General features: G+C 46.1%; 1 protein-coding gene across 1 annotated transcript in view; it reads left to right on the forward strand.

Annotated features, from left to right (window-relative positions):
- Positions 1–1,646: 1,646 nt before the first annotated feature.
- LOC8043373 (venom metalloproteinase antarease-like TtrivMP_A) overlaps positions 1,647–21,774 on the forward strand; it is a 30,045-nt gene continuing 9,917 nt past the window's right edge. Inside the window, exons 1-9 of the mRNA XM_029993562.2 lie at positions 1,647–1,710; positions 1,800–1,963; positions 3,835–3,924; positions 6,384–6,510; positions 7,416–7,475; positions 7,759–7,880; positions 10,392–10,466; positions 10,576–10,721; positions 11,585–11,634. Of these exons, the coding sequence (XP_029849422.2) occupies positions 1,647–1,710; positions 1,800–1,963; positions 3,835–3,924; positions 6,384–6,510; positions 7,416–7,475; positions 7,759–7,880; positions 10,392–10,466; positions 10,576–10,721; positions 11,585–11,634 (898 nt within the window). The remainder of the gene's footprint in view (positions 1,711–1,799; positions 1,964–3,834; positions 3,925–6,383; positions 6,511–7,415; positions 7,476–7,758; positions 7,881–10,391; positions 10,467–10,575; positions 10,722–11,584; positions 11,635–21,774) is intronic.

Here is a 21,774-nt window from a genome sequence, read left to right on the forward strand (position 1 = left end):
GTAGGATTGCAACATTGCCCTGACCTAAAGCACTCACGAGAATGCCGCTGCGTTGGCGGCCGCCATTACACACTCAGTCTCCGGCTCGTCTAGGCTTTCTTGGCTTTAGTCATTCCCCTCGTGTCGACTTCCAGTGAAGTCCGGTAAATGAGTGTGACTGCCGGTAAAACTTCCAACAAAGCCAGGTACGTCAGGTAACAAGAGTGGCTGCCGGCGAAACTTCCAGTAGAGACTGGTAAACTTCGCTGGCTTCGGGTGAAAACGGGTGAAAGTTCACCCGTTAACACTGGATGTCACTGGAAGATTTTGCCGGATTTTTCAATAGGATAATATGCTGTAAACTCACTCAGTCTATCCAACAAATGAAATCCATTTTTGAACGAAATACACGTACACAATTTTACCATCTGCCTCTGCATTTTTCAGTGCTCTCCGCGATTTCCATGTGCCCAAGAACCCTATGTGAAGAAACCTCTCACATGCACATAGCTTTTTTTCTATTTAAACGTTAAGAAAGCGAATTCGCTAATGGTTGCGTGAGCCGTGTCTCCTATTGCAGTGTATGATGATGCAGCATAGCAGGGCGATGGAAATAAAATAATGTGTTTTTCACTCCCTAAAAAAAAACTGTGCAGCATTCTGCTACTTTTAGGCCTTTGGAAATAATGATCAAAGCCAGTTTCATTTGGTTAACCCTGAATTTTCTTTTGAAATGCTAATTAATAAGGGTGAATATTAAGAAGATATGAGCCAAGTGAAAAGGTATTTATACTACCGACGTATGTGGATGATATTGTAATTTGAAACAAGAGTTTCTCCCTAAAATTAAACAATAAAAGTTTCACAAGAAGTGAATGCACTTTAAGTAACAGTATTTTAAGGTTTTATTTTGAGGGAGAACCAAAAAGAAGGGGCAACATGAGATTTCAGGTTTGAAGAATGCACGATAGTTTGTGATTTCATGGTTTGAGAAAAACGAAAGTACATCTAGAAATAATGCAGCCTTACAGGACCGAAATATTATTCCTTATGTATAATACAATTAGCCTTATTCTCTGATGTTTAAGGCACAATTTCATTTTCCAAAAACATAAAAATATAGATCGTTCTACATTTTTGTAATTATGGAAATTCCTTGTCATTCTGAGCATACGCTCCATATAAATTCGTACTTTTTCCCCTTGGAGTACCTAAATCATCGTTAACTGCAAGTTCGTTTCATAACAATTCTTACACGTAACATTGTAAGTGTAGCTCTGAAGATTAACCATCTTTATGCTGTCCTAGATGCTGGTTTGAATTACGCGTTATACATTGGTAGAAAGATATATCGACATTTATTTGTATGTTTAAGTACAGGAATGTCATGAATTCGTTAGAAATCATGACTAACGTGTCTAATGTCATGTCGCTTGGACCGAGCACTTTTGCAAAATCCACGTGAAAGATCTGGCAACTGCAAACTTGCATCAAGTGTCTTTTGTCGAGCTGTCACCTTCAGTGGCTGTACGCCGCGCCCGAGACGTAAACGTCAGGGGTTACGCACAATGAGCGTGTTTAGTGGATATAAAAGGTACAGCTTCCACTAAGTCACAGGGAGAAGCTAGATTTAGGTTTTGGGAAACCGGGCATCGTCTAAACCAGAGATGTCGGGACTGAGCCTGAAATTATGGACCGCAGCGTTATTTTTTTTCTGCTTGGCCGAGAAAGGTGCTTAATAATCAGCTTTTAAGTTACTTTAAGAAGAAAACATATATATATTTGCTACTTTTCACTTAATGTGAACATTTACCTTACAGAGCGTGGGATCGTGTACCCCAGGATGCTTGAAAGCAGAGCAGCAACTGGAGAGAGGATGCTCAAAATCAACGATGACCTGACGTTGACGCTGCAGAAGAGTAAGATCTTCGCTGATGACTTTCTCTTCAGCACGACAGATGAAAATGAACCTATTGATTACTACGTGAGTATGCGTATATTCTCGTACATAAATACCCCCAAAGAAATACAGTGATATGTGACTGTGTCGAGGCAGATAATAAAGTTTAATCAAAATCACAGCTGGTGCCCAGAAGATAGATAGTGAAGCTCTGTCTCATTATTCTTATGAACTTATAGTTAGCTCTAATATCCTATGCAGCATTTATTTCTTGGAGTTACAAATACAAACAGATATTCTAAGAAATAATGTTCGCTGAGTGCCGCAATCCTCCTAAGGGACACTTCATTTTTTATATAAATGTTGAAATTCTTTAGCTGGAAATCTGGTCACATCTTTAAGATGCTTGTTTGTGCTCGTAATGTTGCAACCTCAAATGAATGGAAGTCGTAAATTAAACCTGAATTCTCGAAATAAAGTTACTGTTTTTTTTAGCGTAGAGCTTCCGGTCTATATCTAAACATTTACATTGATTTCAAGTTGTTCGCATACATAAAACGAAAATTTTATTTACCAACTTAACAGACTCAATTATTACCTCACGTGTAAACCAGGCTCAACTTACACGGAAGATACTCATCTGCAACGCCGAGAGTACACTATCTTCGACTCTACCGATCCGGAAATAGTAAATTTCGTGTTTAAATTAACCGCTAGGTCACACCGTTCGCTTCAAATTCAAACAAAATGTACATCCCTCAGCGTAATGAGTAGTGAACCCTTTACAACCACGCATGCGCGTTTACGCACGTGCCCAACTTCAAAATATTCGTCATTGTGAAATTACGCGCCGCGTGCTCGCAAAGCCAATCAGTAAGATTTAGAGCGAGAGCACGGTGAATAGACAGAAAAATATTTTTACTGGAAAACTAAGGCACCAATGTGACTGGCATGTTCATTGAGGCACTGTCCTCATGCTCGCTGTGTCAAATGGCAACCTCATTTTTACAATTTTTTTTTTTTGCTTTGACATTGGCAGATTTTTTTGCACAGCACTGTGCTAAATTTTCCGAGTACCCTGCGAAAACTTGATGCAAGGAAATTCTTATGGTGCAGAATGTTTGCCGATAAAACAGTTGAATAACCACTATCTCGCTTCTATAAAAAAACATTTTGGGGCATTGCATGTGAAAAGTCGTACTTACATAGAGTCCATGGGCGTAGAAGAAGATGGTGCTTACCATAGTTTAGCTCATTAGTCTCGATTACTTGGCTACACTTGTGTAACTAACCCTCCTGATCGTACTGCACTTTGCCCTTTTTTGTGCCTGCCAAATCAAAATTCTTTTATCTACGCTATCGTGGCATTGATCCGTAAATATGTTAACATTGGAGTCTGACAAAAGTAAAACACCAAACATCTGATAACTAATTCTGTTGTTGTATGCTTATAAAGCCTAAAATTAGTCTGCCTCAATAGCCTGTGCAGTAGAGCCACTAGCCTGGGGTCTTCAACGTACACCAGACAGTAGTGATACACGACCACACGCCTCACGATGCTCATCCAGATCGTAACGTGCATGGGTGGGGTTTGAACCCAGAGTCCACGGGTTCTGTAGCGCGAGCTTTCGCCCCCCTGCTTTGAGGTGGTGTGAGCTAGCCCACTCGGCCACCGATCCCCCTTAACAATTCAACAAAAATATTTGATGTGTAAGCCAACGCCTTCTAAAGAATACACTTATTTACACAGTGTACTTGAGATGCGTGTTGCGAGACTCAAATCGACTTTGGACTATCATAATTAACATAATTTAATTACGCTGCATTATCTAAAATAATTATTAGTGGCTGCATGAACAAATTAATCGTTTAATTTAGAAATATCGTTCGTAGTTAGATATCAGTCAAAATGTGCGTTCGACTTGCGTAAAGAGTATATATTTCGCACATTTTAGATCAAAGCCGAAGATGCTGAACGTGACATCTATCACGACGCAACTCACATGGCGTCAGTAAGAGTAACGAATGATGACGGCGTGGAAGTGGTGAGTAATAAAAATTATAATATTGAATTATATTGAAATAATTAACACAGCTCAATAGATTTCGCCAGTGTTCAACAAAACGAAGTCGATCAACCGAGTGCAGGTCTTTAACATATACAGTGACTCTGGGATGTATAAAGCAACCAAATGGCGAAACCACATAGTTACTATCAGCTTGTAGATCAATATATACTAGCTGTATGCGCCCGAGTATCTCTGCATGCTACTCAAACGGGGCACATATGAAGTTACTCTAGCAAGGCTGCGCGCTCGGTTGTCCATTTCGTTGCATAGTTTCTTTGCAACATGTTAAACATCCCCTGCCGAATTAGGTCACAATTTGTGCCCAAGAGTTTTGTATGATGGTTGGACAGGACGCCTACTTCCTTCTACTTGTCCTGCGGTAAATAAATACGTTCCTACAGACCTACTATACCTGCGGTGGCCGAAATTACATGATAAAGTTTATGTAGTCACGGCTCGTTAATTGTTTCTGAAATTATATTTTATTTCTGTTAAATCACTTACCTCTCATCTAGCCAACCCCGCAGTCAACGGTCGAACAAAGCCATCCATAAGTAAGGACATAGCTTGCAACCCGCCTCCAATGGGTGTACGTGTTTAGCCTCCTATACCGCCAATGAAACAAAACTATTCCTGAAGCGGAGACAAGAGGCATCAAGAAGCCGAAATGCCATGCTGCCGAACGTCGCGCTCCTGGCTGTTGATTGGTCAAGTTCCATCAGAAAGAACGGGCAAACGCGAGTGTCGGTGTCGTCGCGGCGTCTCAACTCCTGGCTGCTCAAGCTTCTGTGGACTGGGAAGCTGGAGATCGACATACAACAGAACAGATGTCTGCTGCACACGCATATTTTGCTTCGCCACCGCCAGGGTCACAGCATGATACATCTATGGCGTAATCAGATCTAAATCGAGGAAGGACATTTCTGTTAACCACGCAAGTCGGAAACACGTCTGAGACAGTATAAAGTTGCAAATAAGTGGTGAAAATTCACAGTGAAAACATCGAGAAATCAACTAACCCAATAAAAAGGGAAAACATGTTTTGTGCAATCCACACCGCCACTTTGCAGGCGATGCACGCGTAGAGAGAAGCGCTGCCGACAGAAGGCGTACGCCGCGTCGAGACCGATTTGTTTTCGTTTGCGAGATCGTCTGCTAACCCGAATTGGCTTGTGCTCCCTCGACGCGGCGTACGCCATCTGTCGGCAGCATCTCTGTTCTCGCGAATCGCCTGCCAAACGGCTCCGTAGATTACCCAGAACAGGTATTTTTAACGACGTAAGTTTATGTATGTGTCTTTTGTACTGTACATTTCCCCCAGCTGCTTGCATCTCTGCAGTAAAGTGCTGCGCAATACGCTTTTTATACATAAAAGCGTTAGCTTGCACTCTGTAGATTCACACTTGCCGGTCGAAGCAGACACGTGATAACTTTTAGATCGCAGAGCGAAAGGCGCTCAACAAGATATCGTCTACCCTGTGGTATGACTGGTATGGCCGATGCCACCTCGAGGCGCCGCTGATCCAATCAACCGAGCCTCAAAATACAGCGTTCTAGAAGGGGTGTAGTGCCAAATGCGGCGTGCTCTACGTAAGGCCTTCGATGCGAATGCCGCTGTGTGGCGCTGGCGTAGCTTTTCCGAGCGGTACCGCTAGCACGAGGGGGCTTCGGCTACTTGGTCGCGGTCCTACCTCGTGATGTTTTTATTGCAGCACACCATTGTATCAGCTCTGCGTTCGTTAGACTGAATAAAGAAGTGTTTCTGACGCTTGGAAGGTGTCGTGCGGTGGCGAAGTGTTTTTGTTGGTGTTCAACAAGGCACAAATGCCAAGCTTTAAACGCCACACGGCTATGCCGGTACAGCGAAAACAACCTACATGTAAGCTAATGTTCAGTCATCTCAGCCTCCATCCAAATGTGGTTTTAATTGTTCGGATCAAATACCTCGTTTCAGAACTGGGTGTTATAGGAGTTATGTAGTGTCCAGAAACTTTCCATAAAAAAAAAACATGAAAGAAGTTTACAACTCTTTGTAATGCCGAATTAAAGCGCCGCTCTTGAGGACGAGAAGGGGAGGGTACGGAGGAGAGGGTATGCTCCCCTCCCTTTCCATCCTCTCCCGCTCCCCTCCCATTTAGCGGGAAATTTTCGCTACATTTCCCGCCAAATTCAGAGGAAAAAATTCCCCGTTAAGATTACCGGTGAAATTGTTCCGCTAAATTTAGCGCGGAATTATTTCCAACAAATCTATCGGGGAAATTCGTCCGATAAGTTTAGCGGGAAAATTTTTCCTTTAAATTTAGCGGGGAACTTTTTACGCTAAATTTAGCAGGGAAATTTTGTGCTAAATTTAGTGGTGAATTGTTTCCACTAAATATAGGGGAAACATTTGCGGGAAATTTTTTCCGCTAAATTTGAATAAAAATCACATGCAGGAAGGAATTCTTGGAGAGAGGCTTCGTATTAAACCTTTGCCGGCAATGGCCCGCACCAGTGATGGCCTCAGACTGCATATGTTGTACGAAGTCGACGCGCACGAAAACGAGCGGCAACATGATTATGGTGAGTTCAGTGGCGCATGCATTGCTTAATTATAAACAAGGTTAATAGATGAATGGAAGGATACGACTGAACCCATCTAACCGGACAGCGACTTGCTCCACCCAGCCTGGGATTTTATTTCGAACACTCACTAATCTCGGATTTAAAAGAAACACTTAGATAGCCAGCTGACGGCGACATTCGGTTGAGGGGGGAATGCTGGTATCACAACATTAGTGCGCTTTTTTGTTACAATAAAAATCGACAAATCCTTGATTTGTTTTTAAACACTTTCTAAAACTGTGTTAGGAAATATGCATTATTAACGTTTAAATATAAATTATCTCACAACAAAACTTCAGTTTCAAAAATCGTCCTGCTCTAAAGTTCCTTGACCAATACTTCTGGACTCATAAAAGATTAAATAAAAGCAAGAGAGAATATAATTTTTTTATACATGAGCCCATTGAGGTACACACTAATTACTATCTGGTGGGTAAGCACCCAAGGGTGAGTTCAATCAAATAAGATAATTTGCATTATTAACTTAAGAGAAGCAAAGTGGAGAACGGAAGTACGAATGTTCGCTGTTTGATTCAACAGTGCACCACACCTGTGAAAAATTATCCTGAAAAGCGATCAAAACCAAACATCTGCGACACTGTAATGAAGGCTGTAGTTGTGCATTTTCGTCAACGTTTTCGTTTTTTTTTTAAAGCAAGGAATGTCGATAATAACCTTTGTGACAACGTTTCGATGCATGTCGAAGGTTGTAAATTTACTTCTGGCGGTGTTTGCACTTGAGAACATAATTACCAGAACCTTAAGATATACCTTTAAACAACAATTCTATAACAAAAAAAATTTTTTTTTATTGTTTTCTTTGTTTTGCTTTTTGATTTCGAGAAAATCATATTGTTTTACAGGTTCACCGAATACAACAAATACCCCCGTCGAGAGAAGAGCTGGAAGCACAGAACCCCAGAGTACGTTTAACTCCCAAGTCATGATCGTTTTATTTATCGTATTAACGATATCTATAGAGGCGATTATATTTTTTAAGTTAAGTAAAACTGACCTGTGAACATTGGCATTAACTTATTTAGGCCTTTGCAAATGAATGCTTATCTACATTCTGTGTGCCATTTTCAATATACCATGCGGCAGTTATTGATGACCGGTCAAAGTCTACATTATTGCATACTACTGCATTCTCGATGACGTTTCCAGAAGGTGTTTTTCATTTGTTTTTCCTGCATTGTTAAACAGTGTCCAAGATACCAGCGGAAATCTATCCCGAAGTTCACCTTGTGGTGGATAGTGCCTTTGCCAAAGAATTTAAGTTTGATGAGTACGAAGTTACGCGTTACTTCGCAGTGCTTACAAATGCGGTAAGTGTTACAGCAAAATGCTTTTAAACTCTCAAACTAGTGCCCGTCCGTCCGGCCGTTCACGCATCTCTTGCTAAATCTAGCAAACGAAACTAAATACTGTGTAGGTAATGTGATGTCAATGGATGTGACGTGGCCGTAATATCCCGAGGGATAACCCACCTAAAAACAAGAACAAATCGTGCGAAAATTTAGAGTCGGCTAACTTTCGTTGTAGGATAAAGGAAAGATAAAAAAAAAAATATTTTTAGGTTATGTTTCCTTTCCAGGCTTGTTTTTTTGTGAGGGGCAACGAAGCAAAGATGACTGTACTTCCAAGTCAGCAGCGTTCGGTTATATCCCGCCATAGCTCACAAGCCGCATTTACGCCGAGGTTATCATTGACCGCAACACCGTTATTACGAGAACTGGGCAATCTTTCGGTGTAGAAAAAAAGTATATAGCAAATCAAGACAAGCACAGGAGTGGGTTATCATTCGGGGGTGGGCATCTCTCGAAATTTAATGGTAATTGAGTTCCTCCGCCAAGGTCGGCGAGGAATTAATGTTGCGTGGCCTGACGTCTCGCGGCCTATAGACCAACTCACTTTGTACGCTACATTTAAAAAAACAAAATTGATCTCGCGTGATCTGGCGTCACATCCCCTGTAAATAAATTTAATATCCCCGCTGAATTTAGCCTAAATATTATATATTTACGTCGCGTGTTTCACGCCCCTTGCCTTCTCCACCAGTTCAGTTTCTCAGCTAAATTTGGCGGAGAACTAGATGCAACGTGACCAAGACACCATCGGTTTCCTCATTAAATTTAACGGTGAAACTAACGTCACGTGATGTGACGACACGTGTTACATCAAGAAAATTTCTCCACATATGTCAGCAAAAAAAAAAAGACGTCTTATCACCTATACAGCAATTGACTTTCCCCAAAATTTAGCCGGGAAATTTATGCCACGGCACCTAAGCACCCAGTTTCCCCCTTTATGTACCAGGGAAATAGATAATAATAAATGTTTGTCTTTCCCGGAAAAAAAATTATTTAATATATTCTAGATATGTTTATCGCACCTTATATACTGCATTTCCCGCATTTTAAGATTTTGATGATAAAGGTCCCCTTTATTTTTTTACGTCCTCTTATGTTGTTTGGATATTTGGATAGATACGCAAGCATCCCTTGAAGAGCGTATTATCTTTTTAATATTCGTTCTGATTAGCATACACCAAAAAGCGAACAGGTCACATTCATGACCAAACAACGAAGTTAATAACATTTAACGATCGCTCTCATAGTGTGACTGTACTAATGAAACGTCCTACGAAGCTCTTTAGATCGAAACTATGAGCTTGTGATGCACAGACATAAATACTTCTAATGTACCAAAATACAAATCGACGCGACCTTGGACGAAGAGTAACAAAAAAGGTCAGTCTTGTCCAATTCATAAAAAAAAACAAAGAGAGCAATGTACCCTTCACTAAACGGCATCAATTTTTTTAATGTTTAGGGTGATGCCATTCTTTTTTGCTGTACAGGATGCCGACATTACAAGCTCTCGGGTAAAATACAAATAGCCGCTAATGAAATGCCGTCGTAGCACTGTCAATGCCACGAGCTCGTGCAGGGAGACGCGTACTCACGCGCTCCGAAACAAAGTAACAAAAGCGAGCAGAATAAAATGGTCAGATGCCAATACCCTATGCAAGGCGCACATGAAGGCATCCAATCCCGTCCAATTTTTAAAGCAATGCTTTTTAGTGAAAATCCCCGCCACCAACATCCCAGAATTTGTTCCGTCCGTCCGTCCCTCAGTGCATTTTTCCGCTAAATTCAGAAGGGAATTTGACATCACGTATTTTGTATATCGATTCAGTTTTTCAGGTAAACTTGCCGGTGAAATTAACTTTGCAGGACCTATACACCAATTCAGTTTTCCCACTAACTTCAGCGGAGAAGTTGGTGTCAAGTGACATATAGAGCTCACGTGACGCGGCACCGCTTCTGTTTCTTTCCTCCCTGCCTTCTACGCATTGTTTCTTCCCTCCCCCTCATATCTCCCTTCCTCTTCTCATGTCTCTTTCCTTCCTCCCTTGCCATCTAATTTATCTTGCTTCCTGTCCCTCTTCTCCCGATCGCTTTAACCCCTCTTCAGCCTCTCCCTCCCTCTCCCTTGTCCCTCCCTCCCTTTTTACATCCCTTTCTGCCTCCCTACCCTCCTCTTTTTTTCTCCCTTTTTCGCATTCTCTCTCCCTCCCTCCTTTTGTGCCCTCTTGCGGGGCGACCAACAGGAGCAAGACACATCCCACCAACACTGTCAAGTGTATTTCATCTTCATTACATTTTACAGAACGTCTAATACAGGCAACTTATTCAATGGGTTCTTTACTCTCATAAGCATCTGTTTCCGTGTCTTCTGAATAAGTTTGAACGATTGCTCCTTAAGTACTGCATTTCACGTATTATTGAACTTTTAATATAAACATCGCGGCTAATTGTTCACCTCTCTTTTAGGCTAACCTTAGGTATGCAAGCTTCGAATCTCCAAAGGTACAGCTTAGGATCACTGGCATAACAATGAACAAAAGTGTAAGTTGTGTTTAGGTTATAATGTATAGGGGGGTAATCTAATATTGTTTAGGCTCTTTGAGCACAATTGTACTAATTGGTATCCCGGTTATATTTGTTTCTGAAACAGCCAGCAGACGAGCCATACATTCACAATATACGGGGATATGAGCAGTACCGGAACATTTTGTTTAGGGAAACACTGAAAGATTTCAACACTCAGATGAAGTCCAAAAGCTTTTATACTACCGCCGATATCGTGTTTCTCGTGACAGCGTGAGTACGAAGATATATATCTGTCATAACGGTCAGAAAGTATATTAGTTGTGTCGATGTACTTTTTAGGGAAGTGCAACATTTCCACCACTAAAACGCAGTAATATACGAAAATTGATTAGTCTCAAGTACCAAAATTTAAGTATTTTTCTTACAAACCTCGTTACTCTAACTACCACGGGAGCAGTAGTTTGCACGTTATGCTCTTCGTGGTGGTGGGGAGTCAGCTGTGCTAAAGTTCGCGAACTACGCCCAAGAGTCTTCTACTTATTTGTTTTTATATAGTTCTTTTTTAACTTGTTGCTTTACAGCACGGCCTCCTCCCCTGTTTGAGAAAAAAATATTTCCCCAATCTCACAAAGTTTTATTTTATTACACTATCAGTTTTTCTATTACGCATAACTTTTTAAACAAGCCGTTTTTCTTTGGTATTGAAGCAAGTATAACAGTAAATATCTGAACAAAAAAAACCGTAAATGTTGAAAGACAGGACAGGAAGTGTATTTTCTCAAATTGAATATATGTAAGAAGTAGAAGTGTGCAAATAGTTGTTGGAATCGCATAGCACAGCGCCATTCCTATCTTCTGTACCGCTGAAAGAACCGGTCATCTTGGCTTTCCCTTGCATTGTCAAGGCTATGAATGACGCAGCGCTATTCGATTCGAATCACTATTCCAACAACCCTAGTACTAAATTGTTACTTCCTGTGAAGGACTACATGCGCATCACAAGAGGTAAAGAGAATGTAGCAAATTTTTTTTGACAAAAAGTATTAGCTTTTGAAAAAAATACGAAGTAGAGCATTGGCTATATCAGACTCGAATGAGCGCGCAAATAAATACAAAATATTTTTAATTTTCAGAAAAAATATGTCCGAATGGGCTGGTAGCACACTACAGTCCTGGACTGGAGGTGGGTTTTATTTCATAAGGAATAACTAGGGGTGTGCGAATACCGAATAGTAGTTTTCGAATCGAATACCGAATCGAATCAAGAAGAAAAACCGAATATCGAATCGAATATCGAATAGTGATTTTATTTGTAGGAATTTTTCAAAGTATGCTGCGAATGAGATTATTATATGTGCAGAGTATGCACCTGTTGCAGAATATGCATCTTGTGCAGAACAAAAGCTAAAAGTAAAAACAATTCTGGTGAAAATAATAAAAAAAAATAAAAGCAGTTGCTGTTGGATGTTGGGCACTAAAGATCCAATTTTATGGCACAAATATAATCTATCTTCCCTAAACGTCACAAAAAAAAAAGTTACAGCCACGCATGCCTTTTTTAAGCCCAACCTAATACCGCGACTTTTTTTTATAAATGTTTGCATATCTCAGAAAAGGGGCATTTTGCGATATTTGGTTTTCATTTTAAGGAAGGAAAAGGGCACGCGGGATTTTATTTCACGTCAATAAACAGATAGGTGTTAAATCTTAGTAAAAAGCCTTACATAATATAATCTGAAGAAAAAAAAAAGCGTGGTTAGGTGGCGCAAGACACCGTCCAACTGCCGCTATGCATCCATTTTTTCGTCTATCTATCCTGTTTTAGAGAGCCTTGATCACTGATCTCAATGACAATTGCTGGATCGCGCTTGCCGCTCCCGCAAGTGAAGTCACCGGACGCAACCCCGCTGGGATACGATTTCCAGTTTTGCTAGCCTTTTGCTGCGGTTTTCCAGCGTGCTGTACACAAGTTTTCTACTCGTTCGTCGTCATTCGCCGAGCAAGGTTTTTGAGACTCTGTGTATTGTTGAGACTTGCCGTTGTGAACACGTGGAAAATTTTATGAAAGTGCAGTGTCGCAGGAAAAAGGCACAACGCGTCGAAAGGAAGGGCTGGCGGCGTGTTCAAAGCTTCCTTGGCACGCCGAAGTGCCGTGTCTCTGTGCCTTCGCGCGCTTGGATACCGACCAAGAACCGACGCCGTGTGAATGTGTTTAGCGAATGCAATGTGCGTGAAGCCGTATCAAAAGGTACAACTCGTCGAAAACGTGTCGCCGGTGTCGCGGCGTGATCAAAGCTTCCTTGGCACGCCGAGTGATGCATCTTTGTGCCTTCGCACGCTTGGATACCGGTCAAGAATTGACGCCGCGCCAAAGTTCTGAACGTGTGTCGCGCGTAGATGCCTTTAGATCATTTATATATATCGGCCACGGAGTTCTGGATCGTCCAGCTGTTCCGGTGAGTTGCTATCAATAAAAGGGGGAGATCTGTACGTGTTCTTATGTACTACATTAAAGGACTAATGCAACAATATTTGTACTTTGCGCAAATACCGCTTAAAACGGATCCCTAACGTTAATGACCTATGAAACACGCGTTCGTTTTTAACCCCACGCAATAGAAGTTCCAGAAAAAAATTTAAGAAAAACGAGCAGCGTTCACCCCCTCAACTCGCAGCCAGAACAAGCGGCCACGTGATCTGGAGCCGATTATATGCCGCCAGTGTTGATCATAGCCACGCGCTGGGGTTGGCAAAGCGCAGGACACGCGCTGAGTTCCAGGCATTGTTATGGCTCGGCTGTTGTCGTCGTTGCAGCGATTGGACACGGGTCAAAACCCGAATGCTTCTCGAGCTAGCAATTGTCACGAGCCCAAGTCGAGTGCCCACGCAATGCTCGGGTCCAATCTATGAACCGCATTCAAATATCGTCACTTGGGTGTACTGGGACCCCCGAGTTACGTCATCAAATTTTGCAAAGGAGAGATTGAATGAAAAGGATCGCTTTTGTCCTTGAAATTACACCGCAACAAAGGAGTTTCTTGGCCAATGGCGTTGCGTGTGAGTATCCTTGAGTCCCAGGTGTGCCAGTAAGCTCGTGTATAGAGAGATACATTCCAATTGAATATCGTTGCACAGCTCCTTTAACCATGGCTATGTCCCAAATCTACTCTAATAGATTCCGTGGGAGCACGAATAGGGCAACGTTGTGGAGCCAGGGGGGTTTTCGAAAGCAAAAGTACAAGACTGCGAGAATGAAAATCTTTGAAGCGCGGCCGATATGGTCGTGTGCAATCTGTTGACCAATTACAATTAGGCGAGCCGCGCTCAAACGTCAAGTGCAATTAAGGAGGTTGATAATAAGCCAGCACTGATCAGTGATGAGGAGCTGTTGTGCACGGTATTGTGTAAATCGTCCAAGGACGAAAAGGACGTACCTTCCACCCATCTTCCGTCGCTAGTGGACGCTGGATTAAGCTCGTTCCTAAAACGCGAGGGGAAAAGACGCTGATCCAGAGGCACGAACAGCTTCACGCACATTGCACTCGCTAAACAAATACACACGGCGTCGGTTCTTGGTCGGTATCCAAGCGTGCGAAGGCACAGAGACACGGCACTTCGGCGTGCCAAGGAAGCTTTGAACACGCCGCCAGCCCTTCCTTTCGACGCGTTGTGCCTTTTTCCTGCGACACTGCACTTTCGTAAAATTTTCCACGTGTTCACAACGGCAAGTCTCAACAATACACAGAGTCTTCAAAAAACTTCTTCAGCGAATGACGACGAACGAGTAGAAAACGTGTCTACAGCACGCTGGAAAACCGCAGCAAAGGCTAGCAAAAACGGCAAATCGTATCCCAAGCGAGTGAAGTCCGGTGGCTTCACTTGCGCTGCAGCGAACAAGCGGGGAAGCGCGATCCAGCAATTGTCATAGAGATCAGTGGCCTTGATTTAAAAGAGGGAGCAAGCGAAACTGAAACCACGGAGATGGCTCCAGTGCAGATTGGTCGTAAGTGCGCATGTGTTGCGTTGTTGCGAGGAAAAAGGCGAGCAAACAAAAACGCGACGACGCCTGCTCTCCCTGCCCTGCTTGCCCGATCCCGATCAACGATTTCGTTTTTTCGTCACGTTCTCGCAGTTCGTAATTCAAACGCGGCTATCGAACGGTTGGAAACCCTTTCAAATCTAGGCACACTATTTTCCCGTTCCGTTTCGTTCCGCATCAGAATTTGCGGCTTGAGGTTCCAAAAGAACGACGACGATAACTCGGCTGGTTTTATCGGAGTGTTTAACGTGGTTTTCTTTCTGTGATTGAGCAGTCGCCGATTTCTGTGAGTGTTGCAAGTGTGTTTTACATCGGTGTTTTAATTTGAAACGAGGGGCTTTACTCGTGAAAAGAATTAGGCATGGCGCGGGATTTCGGCTTCCCAACAGTGCCTCTCTGGAAGCGGCGCAAACGGGATGTTTCTGTTGTTATTCCAGGGTAGGTTGTATCACGATCGTGAGTAAATCTGCGTGCTATAAAGTTCGTGGCGTTCGTTACTTTTCTTTTTTCTAACTTGTGCGTTAGATTTTTGTGGAATGGCAGGACCAAGAGCTGTTTTTCGCATGGTTTGTCTAACATCACGGCACTTACATCGGGGGAAAAACTGCTTTTTTTGTCAGCTCCGCGCCGACCGCGCGTCTTTGGCCGAATATATCGAATATTCGAGTGACCGAATACTAGGAATTCGATTGGCGAATCGAATTATTCGGGAACTTTCTATTCGATTCGAATTCGTATATTCGAGTATTCGCACACCCCTAGGAATAACATTTATAACCTGCGTCTTCTAGACAAATGACTCAGTCTTCAGTTATTATTATCTTTAATAGAAATGCTTTCGTACATACGTCAGGTTATATTGTCATTGCAGTTTTGCCCAGATTGAACAAGTTTGCTCTATTCAATTTGTGAACTAGCAAAATATAAAACCATGTTTTACCTAATCACATGCAAGTTGTTAGGTGTAAAAAATAATTAAAATAATATATATTATTAAGCGCAAAATAATAGACAGAAAGTTAAAGCGACATCCAAGGTCTGCTTTTAACTTTTTCATTCACAGATATTAAAGAAACATCATATCAATTACCTCAAGTTGTGCGAAATTTTTCATAGGAAGTAAAAGTCAAGTAGTTAAAACTCTGTGCGTGTACATTGATTATAAATGAAATAACGTTTTCGTATTTCCATTATACTATATTAAGACGTATGAATATTGTCACGGGTAGTGACCAAAAATAACAAATAAACAGGAAGAAATAAACGTTTAATGTGGCGAACTTGTGCCAAAAATAAAAGAGTACAAAAGATAATAATAGAGCGTCGCGAGCGTCGAAATCGGCGAAACCGCAGGATCGAGCGCTGGGGCGAGACTGACTCGACAATGTCGCGGGCGGCCTCTTATCTAGAGTGCGTCGCTATCTCGAAGATTCGGCGAAAGCGGCTCGACCGTCCCATGATCGGGGCGAGAATGAACACGCACTTTCTAGAAAACAAAAGCAGAAGATACATGGATATAAATAATAGAAGTTACGTGCGCTACATGAATAAACGGGAACTTTCTAGGGGTCCGTGGCCGAGCGTTGCTTTCTCAGCCCTGCGCGCGGCATTACTCCCCCCTTTAAAAGTGCATCGCCCCGATGCAGTGTAAAACAAAACAAAATAAAAAAGAACGATAAACTAAAGAGTCTTTTGGAGCACTTAAGGTCCACATTCCTATCGAGCGTAGTACGGCTTCAGGCGCACGACGTGGACGACCTCAGGTCGTGGTGGGCGGCGTGACGATGTTCGTGTTCCGTCGGGCATCACCTCGTAGTTCAGCTCGCCGAGGCGACGAAGTACCTTGTATGGTCCAAAGTACCGTTTCAGCAGTTTCTCACTGAGGCCGCGGCGACGAATGGGCGTCCAAACCCACACCCTGTCTCCGGGCTGGAAATGAACGCCCCTGCGACGAAGGTTGTAGCGGCCCGCGTCGACGCGTTGCTGGTCTTGAATCCTGAGTCGGGCGAGCTGGCGGACTTCTTCGGCCCGTTGAGCAACCACCTGGGCGTCGTCGCTCTCACTGTCAGCTGGCTCATGGGGCAGCATCGCGTCCAGCATGGTCGTTACTTTGCGCCCATGCACCAGTTGAAAGGGTGTCACTCCGGTGGTCTCTTGTACGGCCGTGTTGTAGGCAAATGTGACGTACGGCAACACCTCGTCCCATGTCTTGTGCTCCACGTCGACGTACATGGAGATCATGTCGGCGATGGTCTTGTTGAGTCTCTCCGTTAGCCCGTTAGTCTGCGGGTGGTACGCCGTGGTGCGGCGATGGCTGGTGTGGCTGAGACGAAGGACTTCTTGCGTCAGCTGGGCCATGAATGATGATCCACGGTCTGAGATCAGGACTTCGGGTGCGCCGTGCCGGAGGACGATGGATTCAATGAAAAACTTGGCAACTTCCACAGCAGTTCCGGAAGGAAGGGCTTTCGTTTCGGCATACCGCGTGAGATAATCTGTGGCGACGATGATCCAGCGATTTCCCGACGTCGACGGCGGAAAAGGGCCAAGTAGATCCATTCCGATCTGCTGGAAGGGTGCTGTTGGCGGAGGAATTGACTGCAAGAGTCCGGCCGGCCTCGTCGGAGGTTTCTTTCGTCGCTGGCATTCATGACATGATCGCGTGTAGAGGTGGACGGTTTTGGGTAGCTTGGGCCAGTAATACTTTTCACGAATACGTGCCAGGGTCCGGCTGTAACCAAGGTGTCCGGACGTCGGGTCGTCGTGGCAAGCTTGAAAGATCTCCTCCCGAAGGTCGGTCGGGATTACCAGCAGCCATGGCGAGTTGTTGTTCCCGAAGTTCTCTTTGTAGAGTACACCTTGTCTAATGGCGAAGGTCGGCAGCGCTCGTGAAAAAACACGTGGCATTGCACTCCCGCGCCCTTCCAGGTGCTCTATTAGTGTGCGCAGCTCAGGATCGTCTCGTTGACGCCGGGCCATGTCGTCGATGTTCACTGCGCCCAGAAAACACTCGTCGTCATCGTCGTCGCTGCTGCCGGAAGGTGTTGCGACGGGAGCTCTGGACAGGCAGTCGGCGTCGCTGTGCTTGCGGCCTGACTTGTAGACGACGGTCATGTTGAACTCTTGTAGTCGGAGACTCCACCGCGCGAGGCGTCCTGACGGGTCCTTGAGGTTCGCAAGCCAGCAGAGCGAGTGGTGGTCCGTGACTACCCGGAACGGGCTCCCGTATAAGTACGGACGAAACTTCGTGATTGCCCAGACGACCGCAAGGCATTCTTTCTCAGTCGTGGAGTAATTTCTCTCCGCCTTGGTCAATGTCCGACTTGCGTAGGCGATGACTCGCTCGGTGCCTTCTTGTACTTGAACCAAAACCGTGCCAAGCCCTGCGTTACTTGCGTCCGTGTGAATCTCGGTTTCCGCATCCTGGTCGAAATGTCCAAGAACAGGAGGAGTCTGCAGTCGTCGCTTCAGCTCGTCAAATGCTTGCTGCTGTTCATCGGCCCATTCGAACTTCTCGGCGTCCTTCGTGAGGTGTGTGAGCGGTGCGGAAATTCTTGCGAAATCTCGAACGAAGCGCCGATAGTAGGCACATAGCCCAAGGAACCTTCGGACGGCCTTCTTGTCTCTTGGCGCTGGAAATGCTGCGACGGCACGAGTCTTCTCGGGGTCTGGGCGGACACCTTCGTTACTAACCACGTGGCCGAGGAACTTCAGTTCGTCATAAGCGAACCGACACTTTGACGGCTTCAGGGTGAGTCCGGCGGTCCGTATGGCTTGGAGAACTGCTCGGAGTCGTCGCAAGTGCTCGTCGAAGTCGCTGGAAAACACGACGACGTCGTCGAGGTAGACGAGACAGCTCTGCCACTTTAGTCCTGCCAGTACGGTGTCCATGACACGTTGGAAAGTTGCTGGCGCCGTGCACAGTCCGAAGGGCATCACTTTGAACTCGTACAGTCCATCCGGCGTGACGAAGGCTGTCTTTTCTCGGTCCCTTTCGTCGACTTCGATCTGCCAGTAGCCGCTCTTCAGGTCCATCGATGAGAAATATCGAGAGTGGCGCAGCCGGTCTAGAGTGTCGTCGATGCGGGGGAGTGGGTAGACGTCTTTCTTCGTCACCGTGTTCAGCTGCCGGTAGTCTACACAGAACCTAAGCGTCCCGTCTTTCTTCTTAACCAGTACGACTGGAGAGGCCCAAGGACTGCTTGAAGGTTGAATTATGTCGTCGTTCAGCATTTCTTGAACTTGTTCCTGGATCGCCTGCCTTTCTTTAACGGAGACTCTGTATGGCGATCGATGCACCGGGCGCGCGTCGTCCTCGGTAACGATGCGGTGCTTCGCAACGGTGGTTTGGTGCACCTTCGACGACGTGGCAAAGCAGTCGCGGTATTCGGCGAGAAGGTTAATCAACTGTCGTCGTTTCGGGCCCGGGAGTTTAGGGTCAATGTCGAGCTGCGCTGGCGACGCACTGTCTTGCTGAGGTGGCGAGAATTCGTCAGTAATGGCGGCGACAACGGCGGAGTTTTGGAGTTCCTCGACCTGGCCCACGGCTGCACCTTTTGTGAGGTGTTGCGCTTCATTTCGGAAGTTCGTGACGAGGACCACAGTGCGGCCATCCTGAAGTTCAGCAACTCCTCTTGCGACGCCTATTCCTCTTCCCAGAAGCAACTGGAGGCTTCCTTCGAGCAGAACTTCGCCGCAGAAATCTTCGGTGATCCCGACGGGTACGAAAACACTCGACCGCGGCGGTAAGTTCACGTGGCTGGCGAGGACTCGGACCGCAGATGACGTCGCTTTGGGTTCCTCCGGTGGTGAAACAGGCTTTCGCAGCGTCAACCGGTTTGCTCCGAGGTCGATGACGGCGCCATACTCGCAGAGGAAGTCCATTCCGAGGATAACGTCCCTCGAACAGTCTTGCAGAACGACGAACTTTACAGGGCACGTCTCACCGTGGATCTCGACGCGAGCGGTGCATCGCCCGACTGGTGTGATGAGGTGCCCACCGGCGGTTCGTATTTGAGGTCCATCCCACGGCGTCGTGACTTTTCGAAGGCGGCGGGAGAGCCTCCCACTCAAAACTGAGTAGTCTGCTCCGGTGTCCACGAGTGCCGATGCGTCGTGGCCGTCGATGATGACGTTCAGGTTGTTGGACACCGTTTCAGGAGCGTCGTTTCGGTCTCCGGTAGCGTTCGAGTGGGGGCCCTCCGACGTTCGTGGAGGATCTTGGCGTCGGTCGTCTTCGGCAACTCCACCTCCAGGGGTTGCCGCGCCTAGTTTCCCCGGCGTGGAGCGAGGGGTGACAGGCTTTCACGTCGGGGTCGGTGCATCGGCGAAGCTGGACGTCGTGGTGAAGGCGATCGGAACTCTCGGCGGGACGCAGGCTCGGGGGACTGGGGTCGTCGCAAGTACTCGTCGATCTCCCGAGGGCGTTCACCATACCTGGGACGCGGGTCGCTTGGGTGGAATCCGCGCAGCCCGAGTCGTCGGTATGGGCATCGGCGGTACACATGGTCAGCTTCCCCGCAATGGTAACACAGCGGGCGTCGGTCGGCCGTCCTCCACACGTCTGTCTTCCTCGGCTCAGGTCGGTCTGGGTGGACGTGCGCCTGATCTTCCTGTCGTCGGGGATACTGCGGCGTTGGGGCGTCTCTTCGGGGTGGCGCCGCGGCTTGGCGGGGAGCTTGCGGCGGTCGTCGGGCTATGGCAGCGTAGCTCAACGTCGATTCCTGCGGTGCCACCGTGGTGACGGGAACCTCTGGTTGGAGCGCCCGTTGTACTTCCTCGCGCACAGCCTCGGCAATGGAAATGGTTGGCGGACGGCTGGTGGTTGGCAGCAACCTTTGCAGTTCCTCCCGGACGACCTCCCGGATAATTTCGCGGATGTCCGTACCAGGCACGTTTTCACCGCTAAGCAGCGCGGTTGCAGTGACGCTTGGCTGCCGCTGGTAGTGGGAAGCGCGCGCTTGGAGGGCGCGCTCGATGTTTGTCGCCTCGCTGACGAAGGCGTCGACGGTTGCCGGCGGGTTTCGGACGAGGCCTCCGAAGATGTCGTCCTTCACGCCCCGCATCAAAATGCGCAGCTTCTTTCCCTCGGTGGCCTGAGGATCGGCGCGGGAGCTCAGGCGGAGCACGTCTTCCACAAAGCTCGTGACGCTTTCATTGGGGCCCTGGGTCCTGGTTCGCAGTAGGTCCTCGGCTCTCTCTCGGCGGTGGTGGTTGACGAACGTAGCCTTCAGGTTGGTCTTGAAGATGTCCCACGACGTCAAAGAGGACTCATGGTTCTCGTACCAGTGCTTGGCGGTTCCCTCAAGCGAGAAGTAGACGTTGTGCAGGCGTTGCTCGTCGGTCCAGCCATTGTGGCGGGCAACGCGTTCATAGTGGTCAATCCAGTCTTCGACGTCTTCGTAGAGTTCACCGTGGAAGGGGGCAGCCGTCCGCGGTGCGACAGGCATGTAGACGACGGGAGAAGCGGCGGGGGCTGGCGACTGGTTGTCCATCGTCGTCTTCTGCGGCTTGGGCTTGTCCAGGAGCAAACCGTACTCAGGATCCTCTCCCTTGGTGCGGCGGCTGGTCCGAATTTCAGGTTCTGCGGTGAGTGGTCTTCTCACCGAGCCGGGAATCGGACTTGCACTGCGGTCCCTTGGAGGGGAACGCTGCACGGGCATGCGGTACCCCGCACCTCCACCAAAATGTCACGGGTAGTGACCAAAAATAACAAATAAACAGGAAGAAATAAACGTTTAATGTGGCGAACTTGTGCCAAAAATAAAAGAGTACAAAAGATAATAATAGAGCGTCGCGAGCGTCGAAATCGGCGAAACCGCAGGATCGAGCGCTGGGGCGAGACTGACTCGACAATGTCGCGGGCGGCCTCTTATCTAGAGTGCGTCGCTATCTCGAAGATTCGGCGAAAGCGGCTCGACCGTCCCATGATCGGGGCGAGAATGAACACGCACTTTCTAGAAAACAAAAGCAGAAGATACATGGATATAAATAATAGAAGTTACGTGCGCTACATGAATAAACGGGAACTTTCTAGGGGTCCGTGGCCGAGCGTTGCTTTCTCAGCCCTGCGCGCGGCAATATAACATCGCTTCTTTTGTCAATCCGTCGCTTCATTTGTTTACATATTTAAGAATATTTTCATCACTTCAATATACCTGTAACGGAGAAATTTTTACAATTTTCGTCAATAACTACAATGCACTGAACGTTTATTAAATGAAGTGAAAATGTTTAAAGTATACTGCTGGAATTAATTCTATAAAGCAATACCGGCCGCTTTTT

The sequence above is a fragment of the Ixodes scapularis genome, unplaced genomic scaffold (assembly GCF_016920785.2).
Source record: "Ixodes scapularis isolate PalLabHiFi unplaced genomic scaffold, ASM1692078v2 PGA_scaffold4__175_contigs__length_147842914, whole genome shotgun sequence".
In the NCBI taxonomy this organism is placed as follows: domain Eukaryota; kingdom Metazoa; phylum Arthropoda; class Arachnida; order Ixodida; family Ixodidae; genus Ixodes; species Ixodes scapularis.